Source organism: Anopheles gambiae, chromosome 3 (genome assembly GCF_943734735.2).
Source record: "Anopheles gambiae chromosome 3, idAnoGambNW_F1_1, whole genome shotgun sequence".
In the NCBI taxonomy this organism is placed as follows: Eukaryota; Metazoa; Arthropoda; class Insecta; order Diptera; family Culicidae; genus Anopheles; species Anopheles gambiae.
Genome location: NC_064602.1, coordinates 10025834 through 10042500, shown reverse-complemented (window position 1 = coordinate 10042500; position 16667 = coordinate 10025834). Strand labels below are relative to the sequence as shown.

The following is a 16667-nucleotide window of genomic DNA, read 5'->3' as shown; positions in this document are numbered from 1 at the left end:
GATTATGCTCTGCTTTAGCAGAGACACCGAGATTAGCCAGCTGATACAGGTAGAGTTCACCAACTCGGCGAAAGCGAAGCAGTACGAAGGGCCACCGTGTGGGTTCGTGCCGTTCCACGGCATCTGCATGCTGGCCGCCCCGTTCTGCTACCTGTACGATAATCCCGTCTCGCTGTACTACACCTTCCGGGCGTTCTACATCCGGTACTGCCATCGGCTCACCACGATCAACACCCATCCGCAGGGGATCGTGAGTTTGTGCCTGCTGTTCGAGAAGCTGCTGCAAACGCACGAACCACAGCTGTGGTCACACTTCCGGGAACTTCAAATCCAACCGTAAGTAGCCTACCACGCACCGTGTTTGCGACCGTTCGTTATCTATGTTCCGTTCCACATGCTGCAGGATTCGTGTAGTGTTCAAGTGGTTGATGCGCGCGTTCAGCGGCCACCTACCACCGGAACAGCTACTGATACTGTGGGATTTGATTCTCGGGTACGACAGCCTGGAAATACTGTCCCTGCTGGCCATCATCATACTGAGCTTCCGGCGCGAAAGCCTCATGCAGGTGACGTCGGTCGAAAACATTGAAGCGATCCTGTCCGATCTGTCCTCCGTTAAAGTACTGCCGCTCATACAACTGACACTGTCACGGGACTGAACCCCTGCCACTACACTGCGTGCCGTACCGAAAACTGACCACTGCCCACTGAATAAGCGAACGAAATATAGCATAAAGAAGATGAGTTTTGTTTTTGTTTGGTTACTATTATTAACAGGCGTGGTTTGTTGGTTGTTTCATTCACTGGCACAGACAGTGGAATTAAAACAGGACTCCCGCGCGTACTTCTAATTCACCCAAATTACACACACGCACACTAACGAAAGACGCGTCGCCTCCCTCAGTCTACCAATTTTTCGGTTTAAAGCTAAGCTTCGACAACCAAGAGGAGGAGGCAGAATCCTTGATTCCCTTCAGCTCCTCCACCTCGGATCCGCCACTTTCGCCTTCCTGCGCTTCCCGGATGCCGGCCTCCCGCAGCTGCTCGATCAGCTTCTGCCGGAACAGCAGCTTCTGGGGCAGCTGGGCGTCGTGCTCTTCGGTGATGCTTTTCATCTTCATCAGCGCCTCGGTATAGGTCAGCCCGTACCACTCGATCTCCTCCGGCGTGTACTGCTCCAGGTAGCAGGCGAACTCTTTCAGGTACTCCTGCTGCTTGGACGGTTCCGCCGCCAGCCGCGGGCAGCCAGCGGCCAGCTCTTCCAGCACTTTCTTCTTCAGCTTGATGGCGAGCAGTGAGCGTAGATCGCAGGCCGGGGTTTTCAGCAGATAGTGATCGAACCCATGGTGGTCGTGGATCTGGGCGAGCGTCCTATCGGTCACCGTCACCGCCATGTACTCGTTCAGCACCCGGCTGTGCACGACCGAGCGGCGCAGCACCGGCACCCAGAAGTGTGGCACGCGCCGTTTGTACTGGTTGCGCTTCTGGAAGCCCTTGATCACCGCCTCACCGCCCCAGATGCCGTCGTGCGCTTCCGGCGGATCAATGAGCGGCAGTGGCACGTTCTGGATGGGCGATACGAGTCCGGTAATGTCTTCCCGCTGGAACATACCTACGGGCGAAAGAAAGTGATTGAGTGGTCGCGTTTGAGGCAGCCTGCTTTGTGTGGGTTCACTTCCCCCTCCCCCATCACACTTACCATCCTTCGGGACGTAATGTACGGCCGCGGGCGTTTGGTTTTTCCATTCGTTCCAAAACTTCCGGTAAGCCTGGGGCAGCATGGCCCCGAGCCCTTTGGCGAATTTGTTCGATTTCCTCAACCCATAGAGCAGCTTTGCTCCCTGGCAAACAAAGGGAAACACAAGTTCGTGAGCACGTAAACAGACACACGCAGGATGATGAAATATGGACTCGGTTACATCAACATCAAAACACTCGGGCGATGGAGAAACTACGTCGTGGACTGGGGCCAGGTTTCAGGTGATTTATGAGCAAACACACATCGTTCCTGCTTACCTGAGGTGTCGCTGAAGCCATTCAATAGCAAATTTCGGCAATGTTTGGTAGAAAATATCAACAAAAGAATGTATTTGTTGGCGAATCTTTTCCGCTCTGTTATGTTGTGCGCAGCCGATGGTTGCGATTTGTTTCTTATCGCATGCACGATTTGACGTTTGCGAACAGCAGTGCACAGTGGGCTTGGATTGTGGTGTTTATTTTGCAGAAAATAGTGTTTTATTGTAGCTAAAAATTATGAAAATTGCAGGAGATATTGAAAAACTTTAAATTCTAACTGATTTTCTGCCGAAAATTAAACCAAAAGCCATACTAGATCTCGCGAAACAAAATCATCGCCAACCCGCAATGGGGAAAAAACATCGCAACACATCGCACACTGCAGTGTTTGACATTTGACGCTGTCACTGTCGGTGCCGTGTTGTCCTTTTTTTCTGTGCCGTTTGTGCGTGAGCCCCGTCGGTAATTTAGTGTTTTTCTCCCTCGGAGTTTGGTGCTTTTGGTGTTGCGGTTTTGCATAAACCCTCCTTGGAGTTTCCCGTTTTATCGCCTAAAGTGTGGCATAGTCCTAGCGGCCTTCGAAAATGGTGGACTACGGCAAGCAGTTCATGCTGTACCTGATGGACGAGAAGTGCTACGATAATTACTTCGTAGAGTTCGACCTGCTCGATGGTACGTAATGCCGATATCGTGTGCGTGTGTGTGTCCTTGCAATCTTTCGCGCTAACCTTTGAACTCGTTTTCCCTCCCTCTTTGTAGGTGACTGTTTCCGGGCGCTGCTCAGCAAGGGCCTAGGGCTCGGCATCATCGCCGGCTCGGTGCTGGTAAAGGTGCCCCAGATTACGAAGATTCTCGCCAACAAATCGGCCCGCGGCATCAGCCTGTTCAGCGTGCTGCTGGATCTGTTCGCCATCACGATCCACATGGCGTACAGCTTCGTGAACGGGTTTCCGTTCAGTGCGTGGGGCGATACGGCCTTCCTCGCCCTGCAGACGGCCATCATTGCGATGATGGTGCTGTTCTACGGTGGTTCTACCGTGCTTGCCGGTGCCTTTACCGTCGGCTATTCCGCGCTGGTGTACGTGCTGATGGGTGGGCTGACCCCGCTCAACTATCTGCTCATTGCGCAGGGGTTTAACGTGCCGATACTGCTGCTCGGGAAGCTGTCGCAGGCATTCACCAACTATCGCAACGGTAGCACCGGGCAGCTATCGGCGGTAACGTGCTTTATGCTGCTGGCCGGTTCGCTCGCCCGCATCTTCACCTCGATCCAGGAGACGGGCGATCAGATGATGATCATCACGTACGGTTCGTCCTCGTTCGCCAACCTGGTCATTGCGCTGCAGATGCTGTACTACTGGAACGCGTCGGACAAGCAGCAGAAGAAGAAGAAGGCGGCAGCACCCGCCGCCGCCGCCGCCGCTGCACCGGCAGCGACCAAAAAACCAAAGGCGAAGAGCAAGAAGACCGACTAAGGGCGTGCGGCTCGTCACAGCGGCTTCGTTTCGGGGGCGCCTGTCCTCCGACTAGTCACAACGAGAGAGGGGAGGGTAACTTTCCTCCTTTCGTCACATTTTCTATTTCAAAAGTTCAATTTGTTCTTCTCCGTCAATTATGCCGGTTTCCAAATTTCTTAACTCGACCAGCGCGTGTGTGTGTGTGCGTTTAATTTAAGTCACGAAAGTTTAGAGCGAGAGAGAAAGCGAAAAACGTTAACATTTCCAAGCTCTGCAAAAGACTATTTTAAAATGACAAGTACGAGTACGGCGGAGAGAGAGAGAGGCTGCTAAGTAATGCAAAAAGTAAAAAAAACCGAGCGTTTGTAGTAAAATAAATTACCAATAATACTCCAAAAGCTCTTGCGTTTGTAAAATGCTAACACTTTTACTGATAAAAACCTTCAACTCATTTGCTTTCATCGGCAAAATGTTCCGCCAACTTCGCTAACGCACGGTACCGGTGTGAGATTTCGTTCTTCTTTGGCTTCGGCAGCTCGGCGTACGTTTGGTCGTACCCGGTCGGCTGGAAGACGGGATCCCAGCCGAAATCGCGCGGCCCCCGTGGTGCCACAATGTCTCCCTCGGTGCGGCCCTGGAATAGTATCACCTCACCGTCCGGCCGGTCCGTGTAGGCGAAGGTACACACGGCTTGGGCGGACTTGTCCTCCCAACCGTCGAGCAGCTTATGCAATCCTTCCGGGCCGAGCTTGTCGAGGAACCACTTGATGTAGGGACCTGCCGGGAAGTTTAAATTGGCCGTTAAAGTATTACAAAAATGGTATGAGGGAATCGTTTTCCGTACCCGGCAGTCCTTTCAGTGCGTTAAAGCACAAGCAGGTATCTTCCACCATTACTGGCCCCTTAACCTGCCGGGCCGCTTCCAAGCACTTTAGCTTGCAGATGTCATCGATTTCACCCTGCAGCTCCGGGAGGTCCAGCTTTACGGCGACAATTTCCCGCGGGAAGCGTGCCCCTAGGATGGCACGCACCTCTTCCAGCTTCTTGGCATTTCCGGTAACGAACGAGATCGGTCTTGCCATCGTGTTGCGGTGGTGCTGAAAAGCCGGCTGCACGAAGAAGAAGGAAGGCGTTCTATGAAAGTAACGAGTATTTAAAGGATTTTGGGTAAGAAATGTGATGAGAACACCGAAGGCAATTGATTTTGTTAATGATTGTACTCGTAAAAGCAGTAATTACACGAAGAAATGAATAAAAATGTGGAAATTGATAACCTACCGTCTTTTGAATGTAAACAAACAACAGTGCGGCCAGAAAGGCTCCCTCGCCAAATTCAACGCTGGTCTGACAGCAAGTCGAGCAGTAACGGATTCGAGCAGCTTTCGGATCGAGCAATTTGGCGCAATTTTGCATTGCAAACATGGCACGTGTTTTTACATTTTTTCCAAAAATGCTTCTAAAAAATTATTTCACATGCGATTCAATAAATTTAATGTCACCGTTCAATGTTTATGTCACTTTGCCACACAGTGTATCTCGTCCAGTGTGTTTGGCCGCACGGGAGGGAAATTACTTATCACCTTTCATTGGAAAGATAACACCCTCAATAATTGATAACGCGAGGAAGAGGGGTGGGGGGGGGGCAGCCTAGTGGTGAGATATCGTGCGAATCTCAGCCCAGTCTCTGGTACAGTCACAGGCGATTGATTGAATCGAAGCCAGTGCATTAGGTACCGGCGGTAGAAGGTGATAGGCAGTTGCTCGTTACCTTTTCTTCCCTCTGTGCAAACGCGTTGATTCGTTGGCAGCGTAGTGAATTTGTGAAGAATTTCGTAAAAAATCGTTAAAAAGTGTTCGGATCCGGATGTAAATTGACGTACTTACAATTTTATTACACCGCGCAATTAGTGCTGATACGAATAGATCGCGTAAGAAGCAGTAGGAAGAAGCACATCACGCATACTGGTGACGTTGCAACTTTCTCGTCATTTTGTTTTACGATTCGATGACGAATTCAGGAAGTGTGTGTTGAGAAGTAGAGTTGAGAAGGAATAGCAACAGCACCACAAAACGACTTTGTCACGATGGATACTAAAGAGGAGCTTGTAAGTATTGAGTTCTATTTCCCCCCACACACACACACACCTTCCCCACTCTTGTGTGTGATGCCAGCTGTGTAAGGTGTTACATTCCACCGGAGCTTAGTCATTGATAACGCGTGCACGAGCGGGCCGACAAATCAAGGATAAGACGAACGGTCTGTGCGCCATCGCGGCGCAACGTGTCGAGCCTGTCGAGCGCACTTCCGTCTAGCTGGCGGTTGCGGGTGGATGCGGGTTCGTCAGTTTCGCTGATGACGAGCTGCGATACAGGTGCCCCTCGGCGTTACCTCGTCCCTCGTGATAGTGTGTTACCTCGTTGATCGTTGATAAGTGAACCGTTGGGTTGATTGTGCGTGGAGACAGTGGTGCGTCCCAACTTTGCAGGGAGAGCATGCGGCGCGATATGGTACTTGAAGTGCATTGCCTTTGATAGGAAGAGAAACATGGGTCTATTATGAGTTGATTGGCATGGGCGAACGTGTCCTTCTCTAATTATGTTATGAAATGGAACGTGGAAAAATCGATTTCACTCCACGGGTGTTGACTTTGTGGTGTGGGCATGTGGTGTGGCTATCGTGCCGTGGTGGTCTTATCGAACCGTTTTTCGAGGGGAGGTGACAATGGAGTTGAAAAAAAACGACTGTAATTTGAGTGAAATTTAAGTCCAGTTTTAGCTGGTAAACCACCGAACCCATCGTTTAATCTTGTCTGTTTCGATAAGGATTAAGGCGAAGACAGTGGGGCAAGGGCTGCGTGTTGATGGTCTTAAACAAAAGCTCCAGAAGTATCTGTTCCGTAATCAGCTTACCGCACCTTACCGTTTGAGTGGAATTAGACCTTGAATTAATTAAAGAAAGCAGAGTAATTTTGCTCTAAAATAGCACACGCACCTGATCGAACTTGATCGAGTGAACCCGGATCTTCCGACCCCCATCGGAAGCCGATTAGATAATTCCTTCCCTGGGAGTTTATTGTCTTACCCCTTAACAAAACAGAGTCTGTTATTGTTTACCAATTACCAATCTAACGTTTAATCGTCTCTTTATCTTGCAGGGCGAATGGGTCTGGATTCAGCCCAAGCAGGAGCATGAGTTCGAGCTGCCGTACGCGGGCCGCGTGCTTCGTACGCACGAGGGCCGCACGCTGGTGGCGAACGACGATGGGGAAGAGTTCTGGGTGAAGGACGCCGAGGTAAGCAAAGCTATCCTGTTTTGAACACAACCAATTCTCACACAAAAGCTCACCCTCTCCCATACTTTCCCATCGCCCCAGATAATCAAACCGATGCACGTGACGTCACAGAAGACCGTGCACGACATGATAACGCTCGGCGACCTCCAGGAGTACGCCATACTGCGTAATCTCATCGTGCGCTACCGGCAGAAGCAGATTTATGTAGGTCAATCAGTGTTTTTGGTGTGTCCGTTTGATGCTTTATTGATTGAGTTTTTTGTTTGTTTGTTTGTTTTGCTCCTCCACCCCGGTAGACGTACACGGGCAGCATGCTGGTTGCGATAAACCCGTACGAGATACTGCCGATCTACACCTACGCCGAGATCAACCTGTATCGCGACCGGAAGCTGGGTGAGTTGCCACCGCACATCTTCGCGATCGGTGACAGTGCGTACCAGGAGATGAGGCGCGAGCAGCGCGATCAGTGCATCGTGATCAGTGGCGAGTCGGGCGCTGGGAAGACGGAAAGCACCAAGCTGATCCTGCAGTATCTGGCCGCCACGAGCGGCAAGCATTCGTGGATCGAGCAGCAGATCATCGAGTCGAACCCGATCCTGGAAGCGTTTGGGAATGCGAAAACGATGCGCAACGATAATTCGTCCCGGTTTGGCAAGTACATCGATGTGCACTTTACGGCGGAGGGCGTGATTGGGGGGGCTCGGATTGAACAGTACCTGTTGGAGAAGTCACGCATTGTGCGGCAGAATAGGGGCGAGCGGAATTATCACATCTTTTACTCGATGCTGGCGGGGCTGTCGAAGGATGAACGGAAGGCGCTCGATTTGGAGGATGCGCCGAAGGCGTACGCCTATCTTACCAGTGGGCAGACGTTGCTTTGTGAGGGCCGGAACGATGCGAAAGAGTTTGCCGATGTGCGGTCGGCGATGAAGGTGCTGGCGTTCGATGATGAGGAGATTCGGTCGATACTGCGCCTGCTGGCGGCCATCCTGCACATGGGCAACGTGAAGTATAAGGCGACGGTGGTGCAGAACATTGATGCGGTGGAGATTAGCGATACGGTGAATGTGGGCCGGGTGGCGGTGCTGCTCGGTGTGTCCAAGGCGCAGCTGCTGAGTGCGCTGACGCGCCGGACGATCCTGGCACATGGCGAGCGGGTAGTGTCGCAGCTTTCGAAGGATCAGGCACTGGAGGCGAGGGATGCGTTTGTGAAGGCGATCTACGGGAAGCTGTTCATCACGATCGTGGACAAGATCAACCGGGCGATCTACAAGCCGTCGGGCAGGGGTAAGCTGTCGATCGGTGTGCTGGACATCTTCGGGTTCGAGCAGTTCGAGGTGAACAGCTTCGAGCAGCTGTGCATCAACTATGCGAACGAGAACTTGCAGCAGTTCTTCGTGAAGCACATCTTCAAGGTGAGAATGGGGCGGAAGGTCTTTTAAGAGGACTCTAGCGCACTCTTGAACTTCCTCTTGCAGATGGAGCAAGCGGAGTACGCACGGGAAGGCATCAACTGGACCACGATCGACTTTATCGACAATCAGGAAATTCTGGACATGATCGGCATGAAGTCGCTCAACCTTATGTCGCTGATCGACGAAGAGACGCGCTTCCCGAAGGGCACCGATCTGACCATGCTCTCGAAGCTACACTCAACGCACGGCACGAAATCGGTCTACGTGAAACCGAAGTATGATAAGGACGCAGCGTTCGGCATACAGCACTTTGCGGGCGTCGTGTTCTACCGGGTGGATGGCTTCCTGGAGAAAAATCGCGACTCGTTCAGTGCCGACCTGAAGGAGCTAGTGACGAAGAGCACCAACGACTATCTGGTGGCACTGTTCGGGACGGATGACTCGCTGGACACGACCAAGCGGTCGATTACGCTGTCGCTGCAGTTCAGGAATTCGCTTGACTCGCTGATGCGTACGCTTTCCTCCTGCCATCCGTACTTCATCCGCTGCATCAAGCCGAACGATATAAAGAGGCCAAAGGTAAGGGGTTTAAGAGGCAGCTTCAGATTTTCCAGGAACTTGTGCCCCGATATCTTCTACTAATGTGTGATTATGTTTCGTTTTGTGTGTTTAGATCATCGATAAGGCACTGTGTGTACGGCAGCTCCGCTACTCGGGCATGATGGAAACGGCAAAGATAAGAAAGGCTGGATACGCCGTCCGACACACGTACCGTGAGTTTGTGCAGCGGTATCGTCACCTCGTGGCTGGCATTGGTCCCGCCCACAAGGTGGACTGTGTGCAGGCGGCGAAGGATATCTGCGCCAAGGTGCTCGTCACCATACCGGACGACTATCAGTTCGGCATGACCAAGGTGTTCCTGAAGGAAAGCCACGACTATCTGCTCGAATCGGAACGATCGCGTGTGTATCTACACTACGTGGTGCTGATTCAGCGCGCCCTGCGTAAGGTACTGTTCTGGAGGTATTTGCGCCGCTACCGCCAGGCAGCGATCACGATCCAGAAGCACTGGCGAGCCCGTGGCTACCGTGCGGAGTACTTGATCATGCGCAACGGCTACCGGCGACTACAATCGGTCATCAAATCGCGCACCCAAACGTACGCTTTCGGACGGCTGCGGGAAGCGATCGTACAACTGCAAGCCCAGTGCCGTGGGTATCTAACGCGCCGCAATCTACGCGATCGTATCACCTACCGAGCGCGGCGCATGAACGAAATCATTGCGCTGCAGCGCACCGAGGAGCTACAGTTCCGCAAGTCGGGCAATGCGCGCTGGCAGGAGGACGCCGAACACAACTACTGGCTGCGGGTGGATGAGCTTAACAAGGAGATGGCGGAGCCGCCACCACCACCACCAGCACCGCCGATTATGGTGGTGGTGCAGCCGCAGCCGAGCATTAACGTGGAGGAGGACAACAAGATCGTGGACGACGTGTTCGGGTTTCTGGAAGGTACTACGAGCCCCGAGCCGGTACCGAAGCGGAAACCATCGCTAGCCGTAAGCAAAATGCGCCAGTATTTCGAAGAGAAGAGTCGCAACAAAAAGATCATCCCCACGAAGCTTCTCTCCCGTCCGGTTAACTATTACGAATCATCTAGGCTATAAAACGGGCTCCACATCGAATAATCGGTCATAATCGGCATTCAAACACACACTCACACACATTGTTGTAGATCCCTTCACTCGAAATAGGCTAACAGTTAGTGGTCATACAACCTCGCACAGCCCGGCACAATCACGCCCACAGCTCAAACACACAGACAGCAATGCACCAACGACAATTAGATGTTATTTTGTAAATAAATCAGTCACACTTAATCTCCCATCGCATTACAAACACCTTCGTCTCGAACAACACAAACAATGTATTAAATCCGTCTAGTACAGCAAGTATTATTAGTAGCTAAAAGCAATAGACCTTGTTCCTGTTTTCGAATGTACATACATAAAAAAGAACTCAGCTGTTTCCAGTTTCAAGATTCAAGAGATTCATTATGAGTAAGACGTGTCGTGCAGGTTGTAATGTATGTGAGACGACGCCAATCTGAAGCGCGTCAGTCACAAGCGCCGATTGATCGCCGACTGCCCCGGCAGGCTGCCCAGACGGTTTGACGGATAGCCTATCCGTCCAGGGTCTGAAACGATATCGCGCCTCTTATCGCGCGTAAGCCCTGCCGTCAGCTTACATGACAACTCCTACACGCACTCGTCAAGATAGTCAGTTTAGCGTGGTGGCCAAGTCCACAATTACTATGATTGATCAGATTGACGCGTTAGCCCCTTGCTTTGCAACCACGGACGACCATTTATGGTGGCGAAATTCCGCACACGCGACGCACGTTTCCGCGTTCCGTGGAAGTATTGGGCGGCACGCTCAAAATTGAAGACATGTTGTAAATTCTGTAGATTAAAGATAGCATAAGATCATAAACTAACAAACGCACGCAACACACACACATACATTTATATAGACATAGAGTCAAAGAGTTGTACATATATACACACACCAAAAATTCGAACAGAAGTACACAATCGCGTTGAGTTTGCTCACTAACATCGATGACACAATACACACATTACATCAGATAACACAACCATTTCCATTTCATTTCTTATTCCACCTGTATATAGCACATAACATAGTTTCTTTTCTTCGATCTAATGGTAAAGCCGCAACCTCGGGCAGGCTTGAGCTACAAACACTAATACGCTTGTTGTGTCCGTCCTATGCGTCCCCATCCATGTGCTAGGGTGCTGACCAGCCAGAAGGAACGGATCAGCAGCAGCAACAACAAACGGTTTCTTATCGGGAGGATTTATCCGACTACAACTTTTCCAAATTTGCGGCCACCTACTTTGCGAACAATGCGTCTTATCAGTTCAGCAAGCGCAAGCTTAAATCCTCCCTGCTCGATCTGTACAGCACGGCCGATGTGATATCCGCCCAGGTGAGACACGCGCTGTGGATTGGTCTAGACTAGGGGAGAAGAAAGTGGAGTCATTAATTAACTTTGATTTGGTTTTGTATTCTCCCTGCCCCCTAAAAGGCTCTTTGGATCACGATTCTACGCTTCATGGGTGATATGGCGGACGCAAAGTACGAAGATGAAAGTGACGACTCCAAGCTGAAGCCTGTGATGCAGCGTGTTACCGTCACGTTGGGGCGCAATTTTGCCAAGACGAAGGACTTCCAGGCATTCCAGGAAACGCTGTCCGAGCATGATCGTAAGATGATCCACCGGACGTTGAAGAAGAAGTCGAAAATCCCCGCCGAGCTGAAGTCGATCGTGGAGAACACGGAGGAAATTACGGACTATCAGGAGTTTCTGAACAGTCGCAGCAACAATCTGGACAAGCTGCACTTTATCATTGGGCATGGCATTTTGAACAAGAACTTGCGTGATGAGATTTACTGCCAGATCTGTAAGCAGCTTACCAACAACCCAACGGCGACTTCGCATGCAAAGGGATGGATCTTGCTCTCCCTGTGTGTGGGTTGTTTCCCACCGTCGGAACGGTTTGAGAAGTATCTACGATCGTTCATAAGGGACGGTCCCGAGTTGTATGCCCCATACTGTGAGCTACGGCTTGATCGTACCCTGAAGAATGGAACACGCCGACAACCTCCATCCCTGCTGGAGCTACAAGCAACTAAAACGAAACGACCGATCAATGTCGGTGTGATCCTGATGGATGGTAGCAACCGTACGCTGGAGACCGACTCCGCCACAACGGCCGGTGAGCTGTGTGAGAAGGTGAGCGAGCTAGTGGGATTGAAAGATTGCTTCGGCTTTTCGATCTTCATCACAATGCAGGACAAGGTACTGTCGCTGCAGAGTGGTCGTGAGTTCCTGATGGACGCGATCTCCAACTGTGAGCAGTACGCGAAAGAGCAGGGGCAGAGTGAGCGAGCGGCCGATTGGAAGATCTTCTTCCGCAAGGAACTGTTCGCCCCGTGGCACGATCCTGCCATTGATCCCATTGCAACGGAGCTGATATATGCGCAGATTGTGCGTGGCTTGAATTTGGGAGAGCTTGTCAGCAATTCTGATAAGGATTTGGCGATGCTTGCTGCGCTGCAGTACTACGCAGAGTATGGAAGTGAGATGAGCACGAAAACGTTGCAGGAGAGACTGAAGGATTTCCTGCCGAAAAGTGTACTGAGAGTGGAGACGACTCCACGCTGGATGCAGATGATTGAGAGTGCGTTCAAGAAGAGTCGGTGTGTGAAGGAGTTCCTGCAGCGCGGTGTTGCCAAGGAGGACATTGTGCTGTTTGCGAAGATCACATGGGGTATGATGTTTTCGCGCTTCTTCGAGGCGGTTCAGTGCAGTGGTCCATCGCTAGCAGCGGCAAACGTGATCATTGCGGTGAACTGGTCCGGGGTATACTTTGTGGATGAACAGGAGCAAGTGCTTGTGGAGCTGTCCTATCCGGAGGTGGTGCACATTAGCTGTGAGGAAGATGGGGAGACGGAAGTCGGCACATTGTATATTGGGACGATTCAGGGCGAGGAGTTTAGCTTCAAAACGTTCGACGCGAAGGTAGTGGCGGAGTTGGTGAACTTCCTGCTGGACGGGTTGAAGAAGCGCAGCATCTATGCGATCGTGGTGCAGTCGTACAAATCGGACACAACGGACGATACGGTGCTGACGCTGCTGAAGGGTGATCTGATAACGCTCGGGCAAGGGTTCACTGGTGAGTCGTTGCTGGCTGAGGAGGCTACTTGGGGGTATGGGGAGAGCAATGGCAAGTCGGGCTACTTCCCAACGGAATCGATCTACATTCTACCAACGATCTTGCCTCCTTCGGGTGTTGTGTTGAACTTCTACAAGGTAACGTTTCATTGTGGGCTGTTGTAGTCGGGTTTTTGTTAACATATGCTACTCCTTATAGAAAGAGAATGCGATAAAGAGCAAGAAACATGCTGGACCGATCTACAACACCATTCAGAGGAAGAAGATGCACACTTTGCAGCAATTCGCATCGAATCACTTCCGAGCTCCGATTGCGTAAGTTTAGGAGATTTACATTTATTTTGAAGAATTTTTCATCTATTTACTCACCTTTTCCTAGGATTGTGTCCTCTTCAACAAGCATCACTAGTGTGCGCAGGACGATAGTTGAAGAGCTCTGGAAGCACACGAGGGATCCAATGAAGGCGCCACTGCTTGAACGTCTTCAAAACGATCGTGCCAAGTGCGATACTGCTGTGATGATTTTCACCCTGATTTTGAAGGTAAGTGCGTTAAAATGTCTTTTGTTTGAAGACACTTATTGATTTGCCTTTCCAATTTCTTCCTCTAGTACATGGGCGACTTACCGAAAAGCCGCGAACCGATCGATGTCGCCAAAATATTCACCCCGGCAATGTCCGACGACCTGCTTCGCGATGAAGTTTACTGTCAAATGATGCGCCAGCTGACCGAAAACAAGATCCAAATCAGTGAAGAACGTGGCTGGGATCTGCTGTGGCTTGCGACGGGTGTAATGCTCCCGAGCCAACCGCTCCAGAAGGAACTGTTTCTGTTCCTGCGCACTCGCAAGCATCCGATCGCGATCGATTGTTTGCAGCGGTTGCAGAAAACGATCAAACTAGGCGCTCGGAAGTATCCGCCGTACATCGTCGAGGTGGAAGCGATACGCTACCGTACGGTAGAGATCTACCACAAAGTTTACTTCCCGGACGATACGGATGAAGCGTTCCAGATTGAGTCGTCCACCAAGACGAAGGATTTAATACAGACTATTACCCGCCGGTTAGAGCTAAAGTCGTGCGAAGGGTTCAGTCTGTTCATCAAGGTGATGGACAAGGTACTGTCCGTGCCGGAGGATTACTTTGTGTTTGATTTCATCTACGAACTGTTGGAGTGGTTGCGTGAGACCCATCCATCGCGCACCAACGACAACCGCATCCAGTGTGAGTATCAGCTGTTCTTCATGAAGAAACTGTGGCTCGCCGTAGTGCCGGGGCGTGATCGCAATGCGGACGAGATATTCCACTTCCACCAGGAGGTGCCGAAGGTGCTGCAAGGCTACTATCAACTCACCAAGGAGCAGGTGGTGGATCTGGCAGCGTACATCTTCTGGGCACAGTATGAAGTGTCCGATCTGGCATTGCTTAGCAAGAGCTTCCACGACTTCCTGCCCGTACTGATAGCGAAGGATGCGGAACGGCTGCAGAAGGTAGATCACTGGAAGCGTGATATCGTTGCGAAGATTGACTCCGTCAAGGGAATCACCGTGAGCGAGGCGAAGCTAGCCTTCTTGAAGATTATGCAGCAATTCCCAATGTTCGGCTCAACGTTTTTCGTGGTAAACCAAGCGACTGATCAGAACCTACCAGCGATGCTGCTGATAGCGATCAATCGCACCGGCTTTCATCTGATCGATCCACACACAAAGGAGGTGCTGCAGAGCTACAGCTACACCGAGCTAAACTTCTGGAGCTCGGGCAATACGTACTTCCACGTGAAGTTTGGCAGCTTGATGGGATCGACCAAGCTGCTGCTAGAAACGAAGCAAGGGTACAAGATGGATGAACTACTGGCGTCCTACATACGCCACTTTAAAGCGCAAGCTCAACGAAACTAGCGCACAGTCGCAAAACATGGAGAGGGAAAGATATGTAAACCGTTTTAAGTTTAGTTGTATTGCTTTATTGGAATAGGGAAATAAAAATAGGCAGTGCCGTTTAGACGTATCCAAGAGTCTTGGCTTCGGCCACGAAAGCAATAATGCCGTTGAGCGTCTCCTCCGCGTTCGGGATGATCTGGTTAGCGGGAAGGACGAATCCGGTTGCTCCGGTGTCGCGGAACTCGAAGGTGAATCCGAGCTTGGTACCGTGCACTCCGACGAAGTAGTCGACCGTGCTTCCAGAGGTAGTGTCTGTGGACAGAAGAGGTAAGAAGTGCATTATTAAACTCCATTTCCATTTTAAAATGAAAGTAAAATACTTACACAGCACACTGGCACTGTTGCCATAGGTATAGCGCGTTCCATAGGTAGCCTCGATCGCGGCAGCCGTAACAGCGGCAATACGCTGCAGATCGGCATTGTTCGAAGGGAGAGGAGCACCACTGAATCCGAACGGAGTCAGCAGGTACTGGCCGTAAGAGTGGAACGAGAACTGGATGTTGATTTTGTCCGCAATCGTCGCGTAGTAGTCAGCCATGGCTTTCGTTTCCGGCTCGGAGAAGGCGGTCAATCCGGCAAACGTGTCCGAGCAGGGGACGGATGAAGCTCCACCGGCTTGAGAAAGGGAAAGAGATATAACTTGAGATGTCTCCGCAAATGAGTCATATGAGTTGCTATGCACTTACTCATCCACATGTAGTCAAAGTTGCGGTTAGGATCAGCACCAACGCAGAGTGCATTGACTGGCTGACGAGTCTTGCGCCATTGACGGTTCTGTTGAGAAGAACAGTAGGTTACAATCAACATCTTCCATACGTTATCACAACCCTAACACTACTCACCGTGGTCTTGCTGTAGGTCAAACCATCAGGATTAGCGACCATGATGAAGTACCAATCGTAGTTCTGGGCCAAGTTCTGCACGGCAGCGTTGCTCGACGTAACCAGCTCGTTCAGCAGCCACGTAGCAGTAGCGGACGAGATCCACTCGCGAGCGTGAATGTTAGCCTCAATGAAGATACCCGGATTGCCGGCCTTGTGCGACAGCTTGATCGCCTTCAGATCACGTCCCTCGAACGATTTGCCGTACACCGAACCGGACAGAATGGTAGGATTCTGCGCGACCATCTGATCCATCCAGGCGTAGATCTCATCCACGGTGTAGTAGTCGGTCCAGCCGAAGGTGGCGCGCGTACTGCGCATCGGACGTTCGTTGTCGATCACTCTATGAAATGAGGTCGGTCAAAGATTAGCACATAGCTGTCACAATAAAACGATGTATATCTTACTTCTGGAAGTCTTCAATCTGCAGGCGTGTCTTCAGCGCAAGCGCTACCGTAAGCTCCTCGAAGTGGGCAAACTTGTGCGGCGGCACCACGATGCTCAGGCGCATGTTGGTCTGCACCGGGGATTCCCAGAAGCTGTACCCATCGGGATTCAGCTCCAGATGCTGGAGCGTCTTCAGCTGCCGTTCCGTTTCAATCGACACCTCATACACGCGGTAGTTGTCGAACCGTGCCTGTTCGGCCGAACCGCCCCAGGCAATGGCGGCCACCAGCAGCAACGTTAGCTTGAACCACATCCTTGTCGTCTTTGCGTATTGAACGAAACGATAGCGGTGCGTACACAATCAGGCCGCTTTTATAGGCAATCGGCTATCAGCGGTGTTGGAGTACGTTCCATTGGGGGCTCGGATACGATAATGATTGGAGATCATCGGGACGGGGGAAAAACAAAGCATTAGCCTATCATCCCCCAAGAGATAGGATTAAGTGACGCAGAACGCCCAT

General features: G+C 51.2%; 6 protein-coding genes across 12 annotated transcripts in view; 3 read left to right on the top strand and 3 right to left on the bottom strand.

The window, feature by feature from the left end:
• LOC1277604 (TBC1 domain family member 19) overlaps nucleotides 1-744 on the top strand; it is a 2788-nt gene extending 2044 nt beyond the window's left edge. The window contains exons 6-7 of the mRNA XM_061658115.1: nucleotides 2-336; nucleotides 404-744. Coding sequence (XP_061514099.1) covers nucleotides 2-336; nucleotides 404-659 — 591 coding nt within the window. The 3' untranslated portion in view covers nucleotides 660-744. The remainder of the gene's footprint in view (nucleotide 1; nucleotides 337-403) is intronic.
• Nucleotide 745: 1 nt separating this feature from the next.
• Nucleotides 746-2157, bottom strand: LOC1277605 (large ribosomal subunit protein bL28m). 2 transcript variants are annotated; one of them, XM_317077.5, is made up of 3 exons: nucleotides 2017-2157; nucleotides 1700-1841; nucleotides 746-1612 (listed from the first exon to the last, which is right to left on the bottom strand). In XM_317077.5, exons 1-3 carry the CDS (start codon nucleotides 2035-2037, stop codon nucleotides 906-908), a joined length of 870 nt encoding a protein of 289 aa, XP_317077.5. In that variant the 5' UTR covers nucleotides 2038-2157; the 3' UTR covers nucleotides 746-905. The 2 variants fall into 2 exon arrangements, with proteins under 2 accessions (XP_317077.5, XP_061514101.1); XM_061658117.1 differs by having other exon boundaries at nucleotides 746-1841.
• A 349-nt stretch (nucleotides 2158-2506) lies between these two features.
• Nucleotides 2507-3871, top strand: LOC1277606 (mannose-P-dolichol utilization defect 1 protein homolog). The gene is made up of 2 exons (XM_317078.5): nucleotides 2507-2688; nucleotides 2776-3871. Exons 1-2 carry the CDS (start codon nucleotides 2601-2603, stop codon nucleotides 3489-3491), a joined length of 804 nt encoding a protein of 267 aa, XP_317078.4. The 5' UTR covers nucleotides 2507-2600; the 3' UTR covers nucleotides 3492-3871.
• A 4-nt stretch (nucleotides 3872-3875) lies between these two features.
• LOC1277607 (inosine triphosphate pyrophosphatase) lies at nucleotides 3876-5038 on the bottom strand. 5 transcript variants are annotated; one of them, XM_061658119.1, is made up of 3 exons: nucleotides 4752-5038; nucleotides 4318-4607; nucleotides 3876-4250 (listed from the first exon to the last, which is right to left on the bottom strand). In XM_061658119.1, the coding sequence occupies exons 2-3, from the start codon at nucleotides 4553-4555 to the stop codon at nucleotides 3922-3924; spliced, it is 567 nt and encodes a 188-aa protein (XP_061514103.1). In that variant the 5' UTR covers nucleotides 4556-4607; nucleotides 4752-5038; the 3' UTR covers nucleotides 3876-3921. The 5 variants fall into 5 exon arrangements, with proteins under 5 accessions (XP_061514103.1, XP_061514102.1, XP_061514105.1 ...); XM_061658118.1 differs by having other exon boundaries at nucleotides 4318-4582; nucleotides 4752-4900; XM_061658121.1 differs by lacking the exon at nucleotides 4752-5038 and adding an exon at nucleotides 4713-4744 and having other exon boundaries at nucleotides 4318-4582.
• Nucleotides 5039-5163: 125 nt separating this feature from the next.
• On the top strand, nucleotides 5164-14945 carry LOC133393373 (myosin-VIIa-like). Of its 2 annotated transcripts, none has more exons than XM_061658104.1 (11): nucleotides 5164-5578; nucleotides 6629-6766; nucleotides 6848-6970; nucleotides 7063-8181; nucleotides 8245-8760; nucleotides 8855-9739; nucleotides 10993-11190; nucleotides 11290-13077; nucleotides 13139-13254; nucleotides 13319-13481; nucleotides 13550-14945. In XM_061658104.1, the coding sequence occupies exons 1-11, from the start codon at nucleotides 5558-5560 to the stop codon at nucleotides 14834-14836; spliced, it is 6354 nt and encodes a 2117-aa protein (XP_061514088.1). In that variant the 5' UTR covers nucleotides 5164-5557; the 3' UTR covers nucleotides 14837-14945. The 2 variants fall into 2 exon arrangements, with proteins under 2 accessions (XP_061514088.1, XP_061514089.1); XM_061658105.1 differs by lacking the exon at nucleotides 5164-5578 and adding an exon at nucleotides 5680-5981.
• Nucleotides 14879-16508, bottom strand: LOC1277609 (zinc carboxypeptidase). The gene is made up of 5 exons (XM_317081.4): nucleotides 16167-16508; nucleotides 15721-16102; nucleotides 15565-15652; nucleotides 15203-15493; nucleotides 14879-15130 (listed from the first exon to the last, which is right to left on the bottom strand). Exons 1-5 carry the CDS (start codon nucleotides 16457-16459, stop codon nucleotides 14937-14939), a joined length of 1248 nt encoding a protein of 415 aa, XP_317081.3. The 5' UTR covers nucleotides 16460-16508; the 3' UTR covers nucleotides 14879-14936.
• Nucleotides 16509-16667: the final 159 nt, after the last annotated feature.